At 39.1% G+C, this 13,488-nt stretch overlaps 2 protein-coding genes across 3 annotated transcripts in view; both read right to left on the bottom strand.

The window, feature by feature from the left end:
* LOC137189006 (uncharacterized) overlaps positions 1–9,329 on the bottom strand; it is a 48,964-nt gene extending 39,635 nt beyond the window's left edge. The window contains 2 exon segments of the mRNA XM_067598628.1: positions 8,972–9,026; positions 9,185–9,329. Coding sequence (XP_067454729.1) covers positions 8,972–9,026; positions 9,185–9,314 — 185 coding nt within the window. The 5' untranslated portion in view covers positions 9,315–9,329.
* Positions 11–10,141, bottom strand: LOC137187358 (adhesion G-protein coupled receptor G1-like). 2 transcript variants are annotated; one of them, XM_067596206.1, is made up of 11 exons: positions 9,982–10,141; positions 8,451–8,538; positions 7,976–8,104; positions 6,740–6,907; positions 6,601–6,655; positions 6,410–6,501; positions 5,782–5,900; positions 3,239–3,513; positions 3,005–3,104; positions 2,534–2,835; positions 11–2,445 (listed from the first exon to the last, which is right to left on the bottom strand). In XM_067596206.1, the coding sequence occupies exons 2-11, from the start codon at positions 8,490–8,492 to the stop codon at positions 2,393–2,395; spliced, it is 1,335 nt and encodes a 444-aa protein (XP_067452307.1). In that variant the 5' UTR covers positions 8,493–8,538; positions 9,982–10,141; the 3' UTR covers positions 11–2,392. The 2 variants fall into 2 exon arrangements, with proteins under 2 accessions (XP_067452307.1, XP_067452299.1); XM_067596198.1 differs by lacking the exon at positions 9,982–10,141 and having other exon boundaries at positions 8,451–8,956.
* Between the last annotated feature and the right edge of the window lie 3,347 nt (positions 10,142–13,488).

The following is a 13,488-nucleotide window of genomic DNA, read 5'->3' on the forward strand; positions in this document are numbered from 1 at the left end:
CTGCCTAGAATGAAGGGGAAGTTTCTCAAATGTGACACTTTTCCAATACGCAAGCAGAAAGAAGTCAAGTCATAGTGGTCAACAATTCAGACACTTACTGTTAGCGGGGGAAGTGAAAGAGACAGACCTGCATCACTTAATGTGTTCCAAAGGTGGCAGCTCACATGAAAAAATGAAATTGGCTTTGGCAAAACTCGACATTCTCCTATAATGCTTTATTTTATTCATAAACACATGCAATATTCAAAGTTTGTGAGGGAAAAAACTTTAATGAAAATTGATATAAAGGCCAGGCTCACAACTTTTCAAATTTCTCTTAAAACCACAGTCAGGAGCCCAAATGAACATTGAAATAGGTTTTTCTAGTCATAATCATTCCTCCTGTTCATACTGACCATCAGAAGATCTCTTCATAATGCACTTACAATGTAAGTGACGAAGGCTAAAATCCACAGTCCTCCTTCTGTTCAACAATGTATTTAAAAGTTTATCTGATGCTAATATGAAGCTTCAGTCATCCAAATGAGTCAAATCAATTAGATATTGTTAAATGAGTCTTTTTAGTGCCAAAGTCCCTCTTTTTGTTACTTAGCAGGGAAACACTGTCCGAAGAATCACAAAGAGGGAATTTGATGCTAAAAAGACTGTAAATGTGTCAGATATCCACTTGATATGACTAACTCAGACTGCTGAAGCCTCATATAAACTTCAGATGAACTTTTGCACAAAATGACTGTGTGGACACACTGTGGATTTTGGCTCCCATCACCTATATTGAAAGCACACACACTGTTCATATGGACATATGACATATTTGAGAAATTAGGAACCTGTCTAAACAAAGATTTATGTTTCTGTAAAGAAAATTGCTTTGTAACTTAATTTACAGTAAGGCTACTATGAACAGGGTTATTAGGAGACTTACATGTTGCTATAGTTACATGATGGGGGATTATCAGGGGAAGTTTGATTACATCTGGGCTTTATCATATGGACTAATGTCAGGAAAGGGTTGGGGTTCTAATCAGATTTGATTCCTGAAGTCTTCACTGGAGTTGAAGTTGTCTTTCTTGTTGCTCTTTTGTTCTTGTTCTTCCTCCTCTCCACCTCCATCCTCCTTCTTCTCCACTAGGTGTGACTAAATATCACCAATCCACCAGGAGGTGCTATAACAAGCCATGGAGCACAATGGTAGTTGAGTCTGTGCCAAATCATCTCTCAATAAATCATTTTGCATTTAATTTTAGTGGTTACATCTCTTGTAATTATACTTTTGCTAATTGAGCTTGTTTCTAATTTCTTATTAATAATAGATCAATATGTAATGTAAATAAAAATTGTTTTGTATTTACTAAATTTGTATGGCAACTTCTGTTCAATAAAAGGTGTTATTCTATCATATTGTTAACATATCATTAGCCATATTGTTAAACATGATTAAATAATCAACAATCAAAAATAAATTCATATAATATAACATAATATATTACAAAACATTAAACACAGTATGTGTTATTAGAGAGATTAGATGATGTAAAAATAATGTTCATGTTACTGTAAGACAAACAGGAACCTGATGATTACTCTGATGAGCCCTTGAAAGAGTCTTGAAAATAATCTGCAATGTAAAGAAAGAAAGAAAGAAAGAAAGAAAGAAAGAGAGAAAGAAAGAAACACTGCAGCAAAGAATGTTTTTCTTGGGTCAGTCAGAGTGTCCTTCAACTCTTTACAAGTCGGTGTCACAGAGTTACTTAACTTTTGGCTTGATTTATATGTTTGTCAATGTGTGTGTTAAGAATCGTAAATATAGAGAAAGCGACTAAGATATTTGAAATCAAAGAGTACATTTGAACAGTAGCACAACTTTACAATGACCAGATTTTAAATATGTCTGGGATCCTAAAATACTGTACACATCACCTACACCAGAGGTTTGAGTGAGCAACAGAGGCAGGACATTGCAAAGTAAGATCAAAACTATAAGATTTAAGCAGTCCTTTGTTCCTTCTGCTGCAGCCATCTGTGCCTTATCTTTCACCATTGTTACAGGCACTTCTGAACTGTTTTATTGTCATATGTGTCAAATTTTTAAATTGATTTTCAGGGTCATACAGTTCATACAGGATTTTTATAGATGATCTCCTCTGATTTAGTTGTCTTTACTTTGTGTTTTATTTTTTTGGCATCTCCAACCAAATAAATTACCATTTAACCATTAAATTAGATAATAATATTAAATGCGATTTCATTTGACCATCAGCAAATCAAGTTATTGTTCAGATTTGATTATATTTGGACTGTCCATTATACATGGACACCAAAACACCTAATAAAGGTTACACATGAAACATTTGTTTTAGCATTGTATATTAGTTATTGAGACCGGTATCCATTATCTTTGAGGCTCGTCAATCAAAGACCATGACCACAGGAACACAAATACACCTGAGGGGAGAAAAGAAAAGCTGTAAATTTGTCTTCCAGTCTTACATATAAGCAGTATTTACTCTATGAGGATCCAGAACATACTGACCTGACAGGGAGTTGAGTACAGTGAACAGGTACAGCTGGGGGAGGGAGATTAAGGTGATGCTGCCTAACACCCATGGTAACCCCAGAACACAGCTGAGACCCAGCACTGTGGCACAGTCCTTCCACAACCTGCTTCCTTTCTCTCTGTTCATCACGTCCCCGCCACCTCCTCTCAGCCCCTGCAGCTTGCACACCACCAGTCCCAGCATACAGGAATTACACAGTATCACCAGTAACAGAAGGGCCATAGTAATGACATAGCTGACCAAAAGCCTCTGTGGGAACTTGCTGCTCATCCAGCACCTGCAGGTTGGTAAAAATGTTTAAGCAGAAAGCTTTGAATTCCAAATAACCTGCTTGTTGGTGGAGAATAAGGAAGAGCAGAGCAAATCACAGTGTATACTTGCTGAAAATTCAAACACCCAAGGTGGTTACATATTTAAAATCCTAACAATGAATCTTGGTTTCTTACATCTGCACTGTTGTGTGGTTGTTGGCATCCCTCAGTTCCAGACTGTATTTCCCATAAACACCTGAAACCCCACAAACCACTGCAATCAGTGTAGGAAGACCTGCATAAAGACATGAAAGACAGAGTTTATGTCAACAAGCCCTGACTGTATGGTTGCATGTATTGATTTAAGGAAATTAAATGAAATGCAACAACTATTCGACAGTTTCACTGTCCAACTCAGAATCTACTCACCCCATCCCACCAAGCTGAGTTTGAGCAGGTATCTCTTCACGTTTAAGACTTGGACTAGGAGAAGGTAGAGATGGAATCCCTCCAGAGCTGTCCAGCTGATGGTGGCCAGCAGGGACCAGTGTAAAATGAGACCCATAACTTGGCAAACCCAGCCCTCCTCGTTCTCATTCTGCTGCAACACTAACATACTGCACACCAGAAAGCTGAGGTGGAGGCAGAGCAGTGCCCCTGCTAGTTGCATATGCACACCGATCACCTTCTCTGGACGCCAATTTCTGGAAGGAAAATAGTAGATTAAGTCAATTTTATAGTGCAACACTCATATCATGTGTCATGTGTAGTATGTGCTAATAACAGTGCTTGAAGTGGAAAAAAATAAGTGCCGGTACTCCCCTTATTCACATGTTGGCGTGTGTATCGGTCTGTATCAGCAAATCATTAAGTATTACATTTTTACAGTATTTCTACAGTAAATAAAAGATACTAGGCAGGGGCAGAGCTAGACTCTCAGCGCAGAGGGGTCGGCGCATTTTCAAGGGGCCCTTCTGATAAAGTCATTTTAAAAATTCAAACCTGTCAAAACGCTGATGGATCCTATCCTATCCATAAACACAAATTGTCACTTATTGAGCCAAGCAAGCCCATGTCTAAGAAAACATATAGTAAAGGCACTTTGTCAAGCAAGCTTATTCTGAAGGAAAAAAAAGACAGGTTGCCAGGTTCAAGTGTTCAAGTGTTTCAGCACCGAGGACAGCACGCGGCGCACTACGTGCATTGATTGACAAACGGTTCAGCACCACCACCGATAGACAGCGACAGGCTAGGTGCACTGTCTCCATGTCTACCATGTCTTTCTTACACAGGAATAACATGAACATAAAATGGACACAGCAGTCTACAACACTACACAAGGCCTACTCAAACATAAAAGAGACACATACTACAACCACACTAATACATTTTTGTTTTAAAACGCACAACATTTGCTACATTAATGCCTAGCATCCACACTACTCCAGTGTTTGCGAACCCCTAAAACAGAGACTTTTGAAAATGCTGCTGACCCTGTTTTAGTTTTAAAACTCTTGGATTGCGACTTTCTTAAAAACAATGATGCAGGCACCCATGTTCACTTCCTGATTGGGTCTTACCAGTCATGACTTATACTCATATTGCTGTTTTTGCTGTAGTGCAACAGGGATTTCTCATAATTATCTTGTTTTTGTAAAAAATAAGTTGACATACAAGCATTTAGATGTTTCAAATATACAGAACTAAACTTCAAAGATTTTAATTTCTGACAAACAATTCACAAGGTTCCATATACATAATTTATACATTTATAATATCTATGCATTCATAGACTGAACTAGATTTGCCAATATTTTATTTCTGTTTTTGGCTTTGGCCTCTTTCCGATGTGGATTCTGGGATAGTGTACATTATTTTAGTACATAAAACACCTAAAATGCACATAAAAGAACAATTGTGTGTGGTTTGCATTTGAATGGTAACCCTATGCTTGACAACACATGGGGCATGATTTAAATGAAGATCATGCAAGCCATGAGGAGATGGCTGGAATGGAAAAGGTGCTCTTTATGAAATTCTGGACATAATGGACCTGAAAGCATATGTCAAGTTATTACATTTTTAACAAAAAAGTTGCCACTAAACTCAAAATGTAATAACTTATTACATTATGTGCAAAAAGTTATTATGTTACGCACTCACCATTTTTATCACATTATTATTACATTTTGAGTTTTTATTACATATTTTTAATTACATTATGTGCAGTTATTACATTATGAGTTTCTACAGACTCTCTAGAGCCATGTTTAAATAAACAAGTAAAGAGAAGCAATGTGATCAAATAGGTCAAAAAATATCAGTATGATGGAAACAGGAAAACAAGCTCTTGATCAAGAAGACTAAACCACATCTGAAGATATCTGATATATTTGATCTTATAGGAAGGAAACGCAGTTACTTTGTGAAACCAGTCCAGTAGTAACTCAAACACTCAAATGCACACACTTAACTCACACATATTGCTTTTGTTGTCATATTTTTGTCATATATTGTAAAGCTTGAAAAAAAAAGAAAAGACGCATTTTTTTAAAAACATAAAATAATCGCTTTTTAACAATTTTACGGTATTTCATTTGTTTGGTTTTTTCACCTTTGTTTATTCAGGGGGGAGTTTCACTGAGAGCTCTCTCTCTCTCAGGAATGCCCTGATCACATTCACACAGTTACACATTCACACCTGGAAGCTGCCCAGTACAACCACAGTCTGATCTGCTGCCACTGAGCAGCTCCACTGGAGCAGTTGGGGTTAAGGGTCTTGCTCAAGGGCACCTCAGTGATGGTAATGAGGGAGGGGCAAGTACTGCTTTTCACTTTCCCCACCGTGATTTATGCTGCCGGTCCAGGGGATTGAACCGATAACCTTCTAGTGACAAGCTTACTTTCGCTAACCTTTAGGCACCACTGCCCTCTCTATACTCTTGAGTAAAAGGGATGTAGAAAAAACTCACTGTAGACATATATAGATGATCAAGCTGTTGGCTGTGAAGAAGACGGAGAGTGCAGGTCCAATGTAGGTGATATAGCCAAGGTTCACAACATTTCTTACATCCACTGATGCTAGGGCCCTCTGGAACAGGAAGAGATGCAATAAACATGAAATATTTGTATTAATTTGTATTAAGCCCGATGGGTCTTCAATATAAAATATTGGCAATTTTTTAGGTTCATTCACTCCACAGCAGAACTGTACAGCTCTACTCTATGTCTCTATGACAAGCTCAGACTCTAAACAGTAGAAAGCTTATCACTAGGGCGGTTCCCTATATAAGTACAACATGGTTCCCTTTTTGCAAGTGAATTTTTCTACTCCTATATTACCATCAAAAGTAAAATTACACAACAATTGCTACGGAAATTAGAAATTTCTAGCTCAAACTATCAGAAACAACTATGAATAAACAAATTACATTTTCCATTGGAGAGGGAGGCTGCTATTTTATAGACTCAGTTATTTAAAACTCAGCAAGCTTCTGAAAGCTTCCTTTAATGGGAGGGACATTATTCAGCACATGAGGTAGCGATGTGGCTGGTAAGAGAGCTGATAGTGAGAGGAAATGTTCTGTTGAAAGGTTTTACCACAAGCACAGCAAAGAAACTCAGATGGTTGCAGCTACAAATACACTCAGTTTCAGTGAAGGTGGTATGACAACCGTCTGGGCTCCAGTGGCCTGAAAACACACAGACACATATAAAAGAGTTAATGTTTTTATTTGAGAGAAAAATTGAGGTGAATCTCACTGTAGACTGATCTGCTGTATGTAACCCACCTGTTCCATCACCCAGCTCTGACTCCTCCCAAAACACACAAGTCCCATTTTCCACCTGAAACATATATTACAAAAACATAAGAGGAAAGCAGATTGTGACACTTTTGTAATGCTAGCACAACTGGTTTTGTCATTTTACCTCTTTGTTGTGTTTGAAGATTAATTTGATGGGTTGTGGGAGGTTTCTGACTGGAAAGTTCCCTGCCTTCACTACCAGCACTGACTCCCCCATAACAGTGTCTTGCCTGTGGACAGGAGGGCTGGGTCTGAGTACTCTCCCCCGTCCTTTTGGCAGCGGGGAAGTCAGCTGCAACAATCGACAAAAGTGCCAGAAGTGAAGCATGACATGAATGCTGGGATGAATTAATTTGAAGTAAAGTGTAGAAGAATTGCAACAGTATGAACTACAGTATCAACCTTTCCTTGATTTTAATAGTACACAACAGCTGACTTTGGTCATACAGAGTTTATGGAAACCAGTGCAAATCAGCATGAAAAGAAAATGCAACCAACTTAAAGTGGAAACCAACATTATGGCTTGATTCCATTGTGTGTCGTGTTCCAGCTGCGCTGCCACTCCAGTCAATGCTTGTGATCCCACTAGACACACCGCAGCACATTTCAGAAGCGTCCCAGAAGCAACTCACCACTTATTATTAATGAAACAACACTTATAAAATCACAAAGTGGCAGCAGAGTGACTTTGCTCCAGAAACAGATGTGGTCCTGAGATGTCTAAGACCCATTTTTCACAAAAACACCAACAATCCGCTTTGTGCTGCCTATTTGCACATCACCTCCCATCAGTTTACCATGCAGCATTGGGCACAACAATAGTACACATGGACACAGCAGATTTCAACATCAGGAAAATACCAAACTGTCCATGTGCTATTTAAGGTCCAGCATGTTAGAGTAGGCTTAGACATTATTGCTGTGACTGTAATACCTGGCTTAGACGTCAACACTTTATTACCATAACACCTGAAAGTGGGGGCACAAAAAGTCTTGTTGTCCCCCCTATTCTAGTACCACTGCTGCCATGACTGCACTGGCTTCCTATCCAGGTAGAGGGGTGGCTGTCTTCTCTCTGGCGCTGATGGAGCAAAATGCTCTGCTTCTGAAACGCTCCCAGTGGGATATGATACCATGCAAAGGATGGCACAAAACCACGCCAAAGCTGGAACATGACACAGCCGTGCCCGGTGGAATCAAGGTGTTAATCTATTCTCCTGAAAAAAACTCCCTAATTCACCTACTTCTCTGTATCTACATGTCCATTGTGATTAGTATTGAAATAATACAGGCAACCAAGGAGGGATTAAGATAAAGAAGTCTCCTGTGGCTCAAAGTTTGCATGTTCAGAGGTACTGACCTTAAAGTAAGTGCTGTTGAGCACAGTGATCACCAGCTGTACCTCCTCCTCAGGATCAGCTCCTCTGATTCTCTGTAGAGCTGAGGATGGGATGTAAACCCCGTGTTCAAGAGTAGGACTCTCCACAGCCTAAAAAACACAAGTATATACAAAGACATCGCAAACACCAAGGAAAACATGTATTTAATACAACAATGAAAAAAAAATATTGAAATGAACTTGTTGAGGATGATTTTAATTGTTCTGATTTTTTGTACGTTCCAAGAAAGACATCCTGAACTCGTATGTATGATGTGGAATATGTAAAATAATTATTATTCTCTGTCTTTAATCACTCTTGATGAACAACACAAAAACATTTTTTTCTCCTGTTTTGCTCATTTGTTGGTGAATTTCATATAAAACTTCATATAGTTTTACCTCTAAGAACCAAGACAGAAGCTGCAGGGTCTGTTACCCCAAATTTTGACCTCACCTCTTGAGACGAGTTCACCCTCCGTTGAATGAAGTACGGCATACCACGGCCTCTTATCGTACATTTTCGAATTTTGTGGTCATAACACCTACCAACACAGACACATTTCAGCATTTCAGCAAACCAAGCAAAGTTATACAGAAAGATAACTACATGAATCAATTATTTCTATGAGAAAACTTTTAGATTAACAACTACTGGTCTTGCTGAGTAAAAACATTGCAGATTTGTGACATTGATTTAAGGATTATCGTACACAGTCATTTATGGGTTGAGAAAAAGCTCAAAACCTTGATATTCACAGAGTCATGTATATGATATACGGTATGTTATAATTCATTTGCTCAGTCGCTTTTTTATGTCCTTTTTTACTTTCAGGTTGTCTTTCACAATCATATCAAAGCTACTCCAGCATTCATTAGACATCAGGGAACATTGGTGTAGTAGATAGATGTATATTGCCCTTAAAAGGAGGAGTGTAAGATCTACAGTATGAGCTTAGTATCCACTGAATGAGTTACCTGGTCCAGGAGACATTACTTTTCTGACACTCAGAGAAGACATTTTCACAGAAGCCTGTCAGAGTGACAGAGAAAGAAAGTCAAATAGTTTAAGATAGTACAGTGTATGGATGGATACACACTGGATAGAAGACTGACAGTACAAGATAAAACATGCTAATGACAGATCTCACTCCAGAATAAGAACATGAGAGGAAACTGTTCACCACTTACTCGGGGGAACTTTGGTGTTTTGTGTTTCACCCCAGGCTGGTTTAGAGTCACTAACGTCGGGCAGCAGAGGACCATGAGCGACATTGTTTTTGTCTAGGTCTGATGATCTATGACCTTGATATTTATACATAGTTGATAAATTAAAGGAAAAACCGGTCTAGGTCTGAATGCTTGACCCCTACAGTGAGCGGATCTGGCAGCTCTGTTATGCTGTGGGGGGCATTTTGCTGGCATGGTTTTGGTCCACTTGACCCCTTATTAAAACACAAGTACACAATTAAAGTGCAATTTACTTCAATTAAAGTGCAATTTACTTTAAAAAATCCCTGTGCCCTCTGTGCCGCTGCCACAGCAGGAAGCCAGGGCACTCGGTGAGCTAGCTCCATCTCTTCTTCTTGCTCTGTAATGTTAACTTCAGCCCAAGTTAGTTAGTATGCCCACTGAGATAGTCTGTGTGAATACTAACTTCCACACCAGGTGCTCAAGCTGTTAAGACTGACCGACTAATTATTACTAATTACACCTTGAGGTGGGCGGGCATTCCACGCCTTTACTTGAAGAGTTTACCAACTTTTATGTAAACAGTGTCACGGCTCTTGTCAATCAGACATATTTGTCTTTTTAATAACGTCAAGTATAACAGAGCCACCAGATCCCCTCACTGTAAGGGTCAAGCATTCAGACCTGGACCAGTTTTTCCTTTAATTTTTCACCTGTCTGTATATATTAACAGTTCAAATGGTGCTCACCTCATGAGCACACAACCATTAACACAAAATAAACACAAAAACACTCACCAACAGCTTGACTCGTAGATACCCAGACCAGTGAGACGAGACAAAGAGTCATCAACATCATGTCTCAATGTTCCTCAAGCACACATATGGTGTATCAGTTCAATGCACTGCACTGTCTTGCTTGTTGGTGGCAGAGTGAGGGCTGACAGGAAGTGATTCATATCAGATGTGTTTTCAAAAGAGTTACAATGACAAAATGACCTGTCCTGCCTGTTCATGTGATGAAAGTACTGGAGAGGCTGGCCTTGGCCCACCTTAGACCATAGATGACATCATCACTGGTTTCCAGCCAGCCAGTCAGTTGTCCAACCAACCTCATTTGGGAGTGGACAATGCCACCATCTACCTGCTGCAGCGTGCTCACTTGTATCTGGATATAACTGGTTGCACTGTGAGAATCACATTCTTAATTTTCTCCAGTGTATTCAACAGTATCCCCATCCAGCCACTTCTACTGAGACAGAAGCTGCAAGCGATGTGGGTAGACATGTCCACCATCCTGGATTACCAATTACCTGACAGGCAGACTGCAGTTTGTCAGACTGGGCAGTGCTCTGTCTGAAATGGTGGAGAGCAGTACAGTATATCTAACTGATATGTGCTGGGTACAGGCTGCAAGGCTAATGGCACTCACGACTCTTCCCAGGACAAACTGTGGCCCAGTGTGCCGATAGCTTCCTCAATTCCTGTCTTGATAGGTAATAGAAAAGGAATGCTGAAACTGCTAACAAACAGGAAGCACTCAACCAATTCTGCAAATGTATCAATTTTAGCATCCATTCTTCATCAGCCACTGTCCCAAAAAATTTGGCTTATAATGCTTTTGACACACTAAATGTAGTGTTATTAAATGTCAGGTCTTTGACAGGAAAAACATTTTTAATCGTTTTTAATTGAAACTTGTTTAGACCGAGATAACAGTGCGGCTGTTCTTATCGAGTCAACCCCTCCTAACTTGAGTTTTCTGAGTGAAGCTAGCGTGCATAAAAAAGGAGGTGGAGTTGTGGTTTATTTTAGGCCATATAGGCAGTCACTTAGGGTGCCACCTTGTCTTGTGGGCGCTGTTTACCCTCAAAGGAAAAAAAGAAATAAATAAAACAAAATTGCCATTGGTTGCCCTTCCTCCTTTCCTTTCCCGAGTTAACAAATGAACAAAGAAAGAAAGAAAGAAATACACTTTGCACCCCTGTTCCTCACAATTTTTCATCTGACCTGCAGATGTACTATGTGCACTGGAAGTGGGGGGTGGGATACTGTTTGATGCGCATCACAGCCCAAGTCTATGAAGAGATGTCAAGAGGCATATCCACATTTTATTTCACAATGAAAAGGTCCATACTAGGGGTGTGCCTGAATACAAATACATTATTCAGCAAAGCACAGACAGTGGGTTTTATACGAATATTTGTTTCATACAAATATTTAAAAAATTATTTGTTGGGAGTGTTCCTCAGAGATAAAGCTGAGCTACTGACACAAGCAAAGTGCTCCCAAGGGACTCTCCAAACCTGTTGTTCCCCTACTCCTTTCCACAAAGTTAGGTTATAAAAAATAGGCAATGATGAAAAGTGCAAAGCAATAATTGCCTTTGAAGTTCCTCCCTACACATTACACAGTGTGCCATCTCTGTGTTATGGGTGTATGAATAGGTGAAGGTCTGTCTGCATGAGACAATGAGCAAAGCTTTAGCTCAGTAGTCAGCGCAATTGTCTATGATCTGGGAGACTCCAGTTCAAGACCTGATGTGGGAACCTCCTTTGTAAGTTAGTTTATTCATGAACACTTACTGTAACACTTTAATTTTCTAAAATTAAAAGCGTCATAAAAACAAAAACAGGATTTTTAAGCCTCTTTCCACTTTTATTGGAATACAAATATAGATACAAATAATTTTGCTGCCTCAACAAATACAAACTCTGGGATCTCTGCACACCCCTAGTCCATACCTTCAGGTTTGAAAGGAAGAAAACAGAGAAAAGAGGAGGAAGAAAAGAAAGCCCAATGGTTATGTATTAAAATGGGGGAGCAAACTTGGAAAGTTATTGGAGGGGGGTCTGGGGTCCTCCCCCAGAAAAAAATTGTAATTTAAAACAAATTTCCTGCATTTCTGCACTACATAACCTCTTGGATTAAGTCAAGAAACAGCAACCTGCACTAGTCTAAATTAGTTAGATTGAAGGTGCTATGAAAACCAGGAATGGATCAAGAACAGTTTATAATTGAGTGGATCAGGACAGGAAATGATTATCAGAAGAAGTGCTATTTCATATTTGAAATTATATTCATAAAAACATTATGTAGCCTAAAATGTTAGTAGGTTGCAGGCTACTAGGCCATCCTCAAGGTCAAACAAGGACAAACAATTTATATATATGAAATAGTCTTACAACACATCACGATATGATTTGTATAATTAAACCTGGTTGAACAATGTTAAACCTGAGGGTTACAATTCTCAATACTCACAAGGCATCTTCACTGTCTAACAACAGCAACAAAATACAAACAGTTTGGATGAATGAAATGGCCTCACAACCACTATCTAATTCCAATCCCACACACAGGTTCTAGTGGTAGCTGATGTAGTTGTAATGTTATACAGGAATGAACAATCATAACTTTAGAAGCAGATTATTTTAACCTACATTATCTCAAATCAAGGACTATTTTAATGCACAACTCAGAAGGTGACTTTTGCTCCTCAGGACTAAAAAGGCCCATTTCATTCAAGGACTAGACCTTACTGTAAACTTGCAGCTCTCATTTACCCTGTATGAGAAAATGAGAGAATAATCATGATAATGAAAGCGCAGAGCAGCGCAGCCAGATTAGAAATCATTAAATGAAGTGATGCCTCATAATATTTAAGAATAATTCCATCCAAAGTCAGACTAAAACTGAAACTGAAGCAGAGTGTGGGGAAGATCTAGTTTCCCTGCTGTGACTATGTGCTGGATCTGTTCACACAGAACCAGCTGCAGGTGATCAATCAGAATCACGCAGATGTCTTGAATTTTTATGGATTTATTGTCAACATCACAACCACAATCCTTGTACAACAGTCTGATGACTCAGTGGTCCTGTGTAAATGAACATTATACGTCAGAATAAACATGTCAGATATCCATATGAAAATATAACAGGCTAATGTAGAAATTGTAAAGTATATTATTTTCTCAAATGTATAAATTTCCACTGTACAAGATAACATGGCGCAAACAGCTGATAATGTGGCCATGGATTAAACAGGCATATCTGAGGCTGAAACAGCCTATTCCCTTCAACGGTGGATTTATGTCCATCAGCAGTGCAACACCGACCTCTATTGGCCAGTAGTAGACATGCATGGCATCTATACAGGAGGCTGAACGAGCTGCTAAACTGCACGTGTTGTGCATGCCCAGTTAATTAACGAGCTGACCTACAAGTGGCAATTCAGTCCTCTATTCTATCAGTTATATAGTAAACCAACACAACCCAAACATACAGTCCTAACAGTATGCTTAT

This window comes from Thunnus thynnus, chromosome 1 (genome assembly GCF_963924715.1).
Source record: "Thunnus thynnus chromosome 1, fThuThy2.1, whole genome shotgun sequence".
Classification (NCBI taxonomy): domain Eukaryota; kingdom Metazoa; phylum Chordata; class Actinopteri; order Scombriformes; family Scombridae; genus Thunnus; species Thunnus thynnus.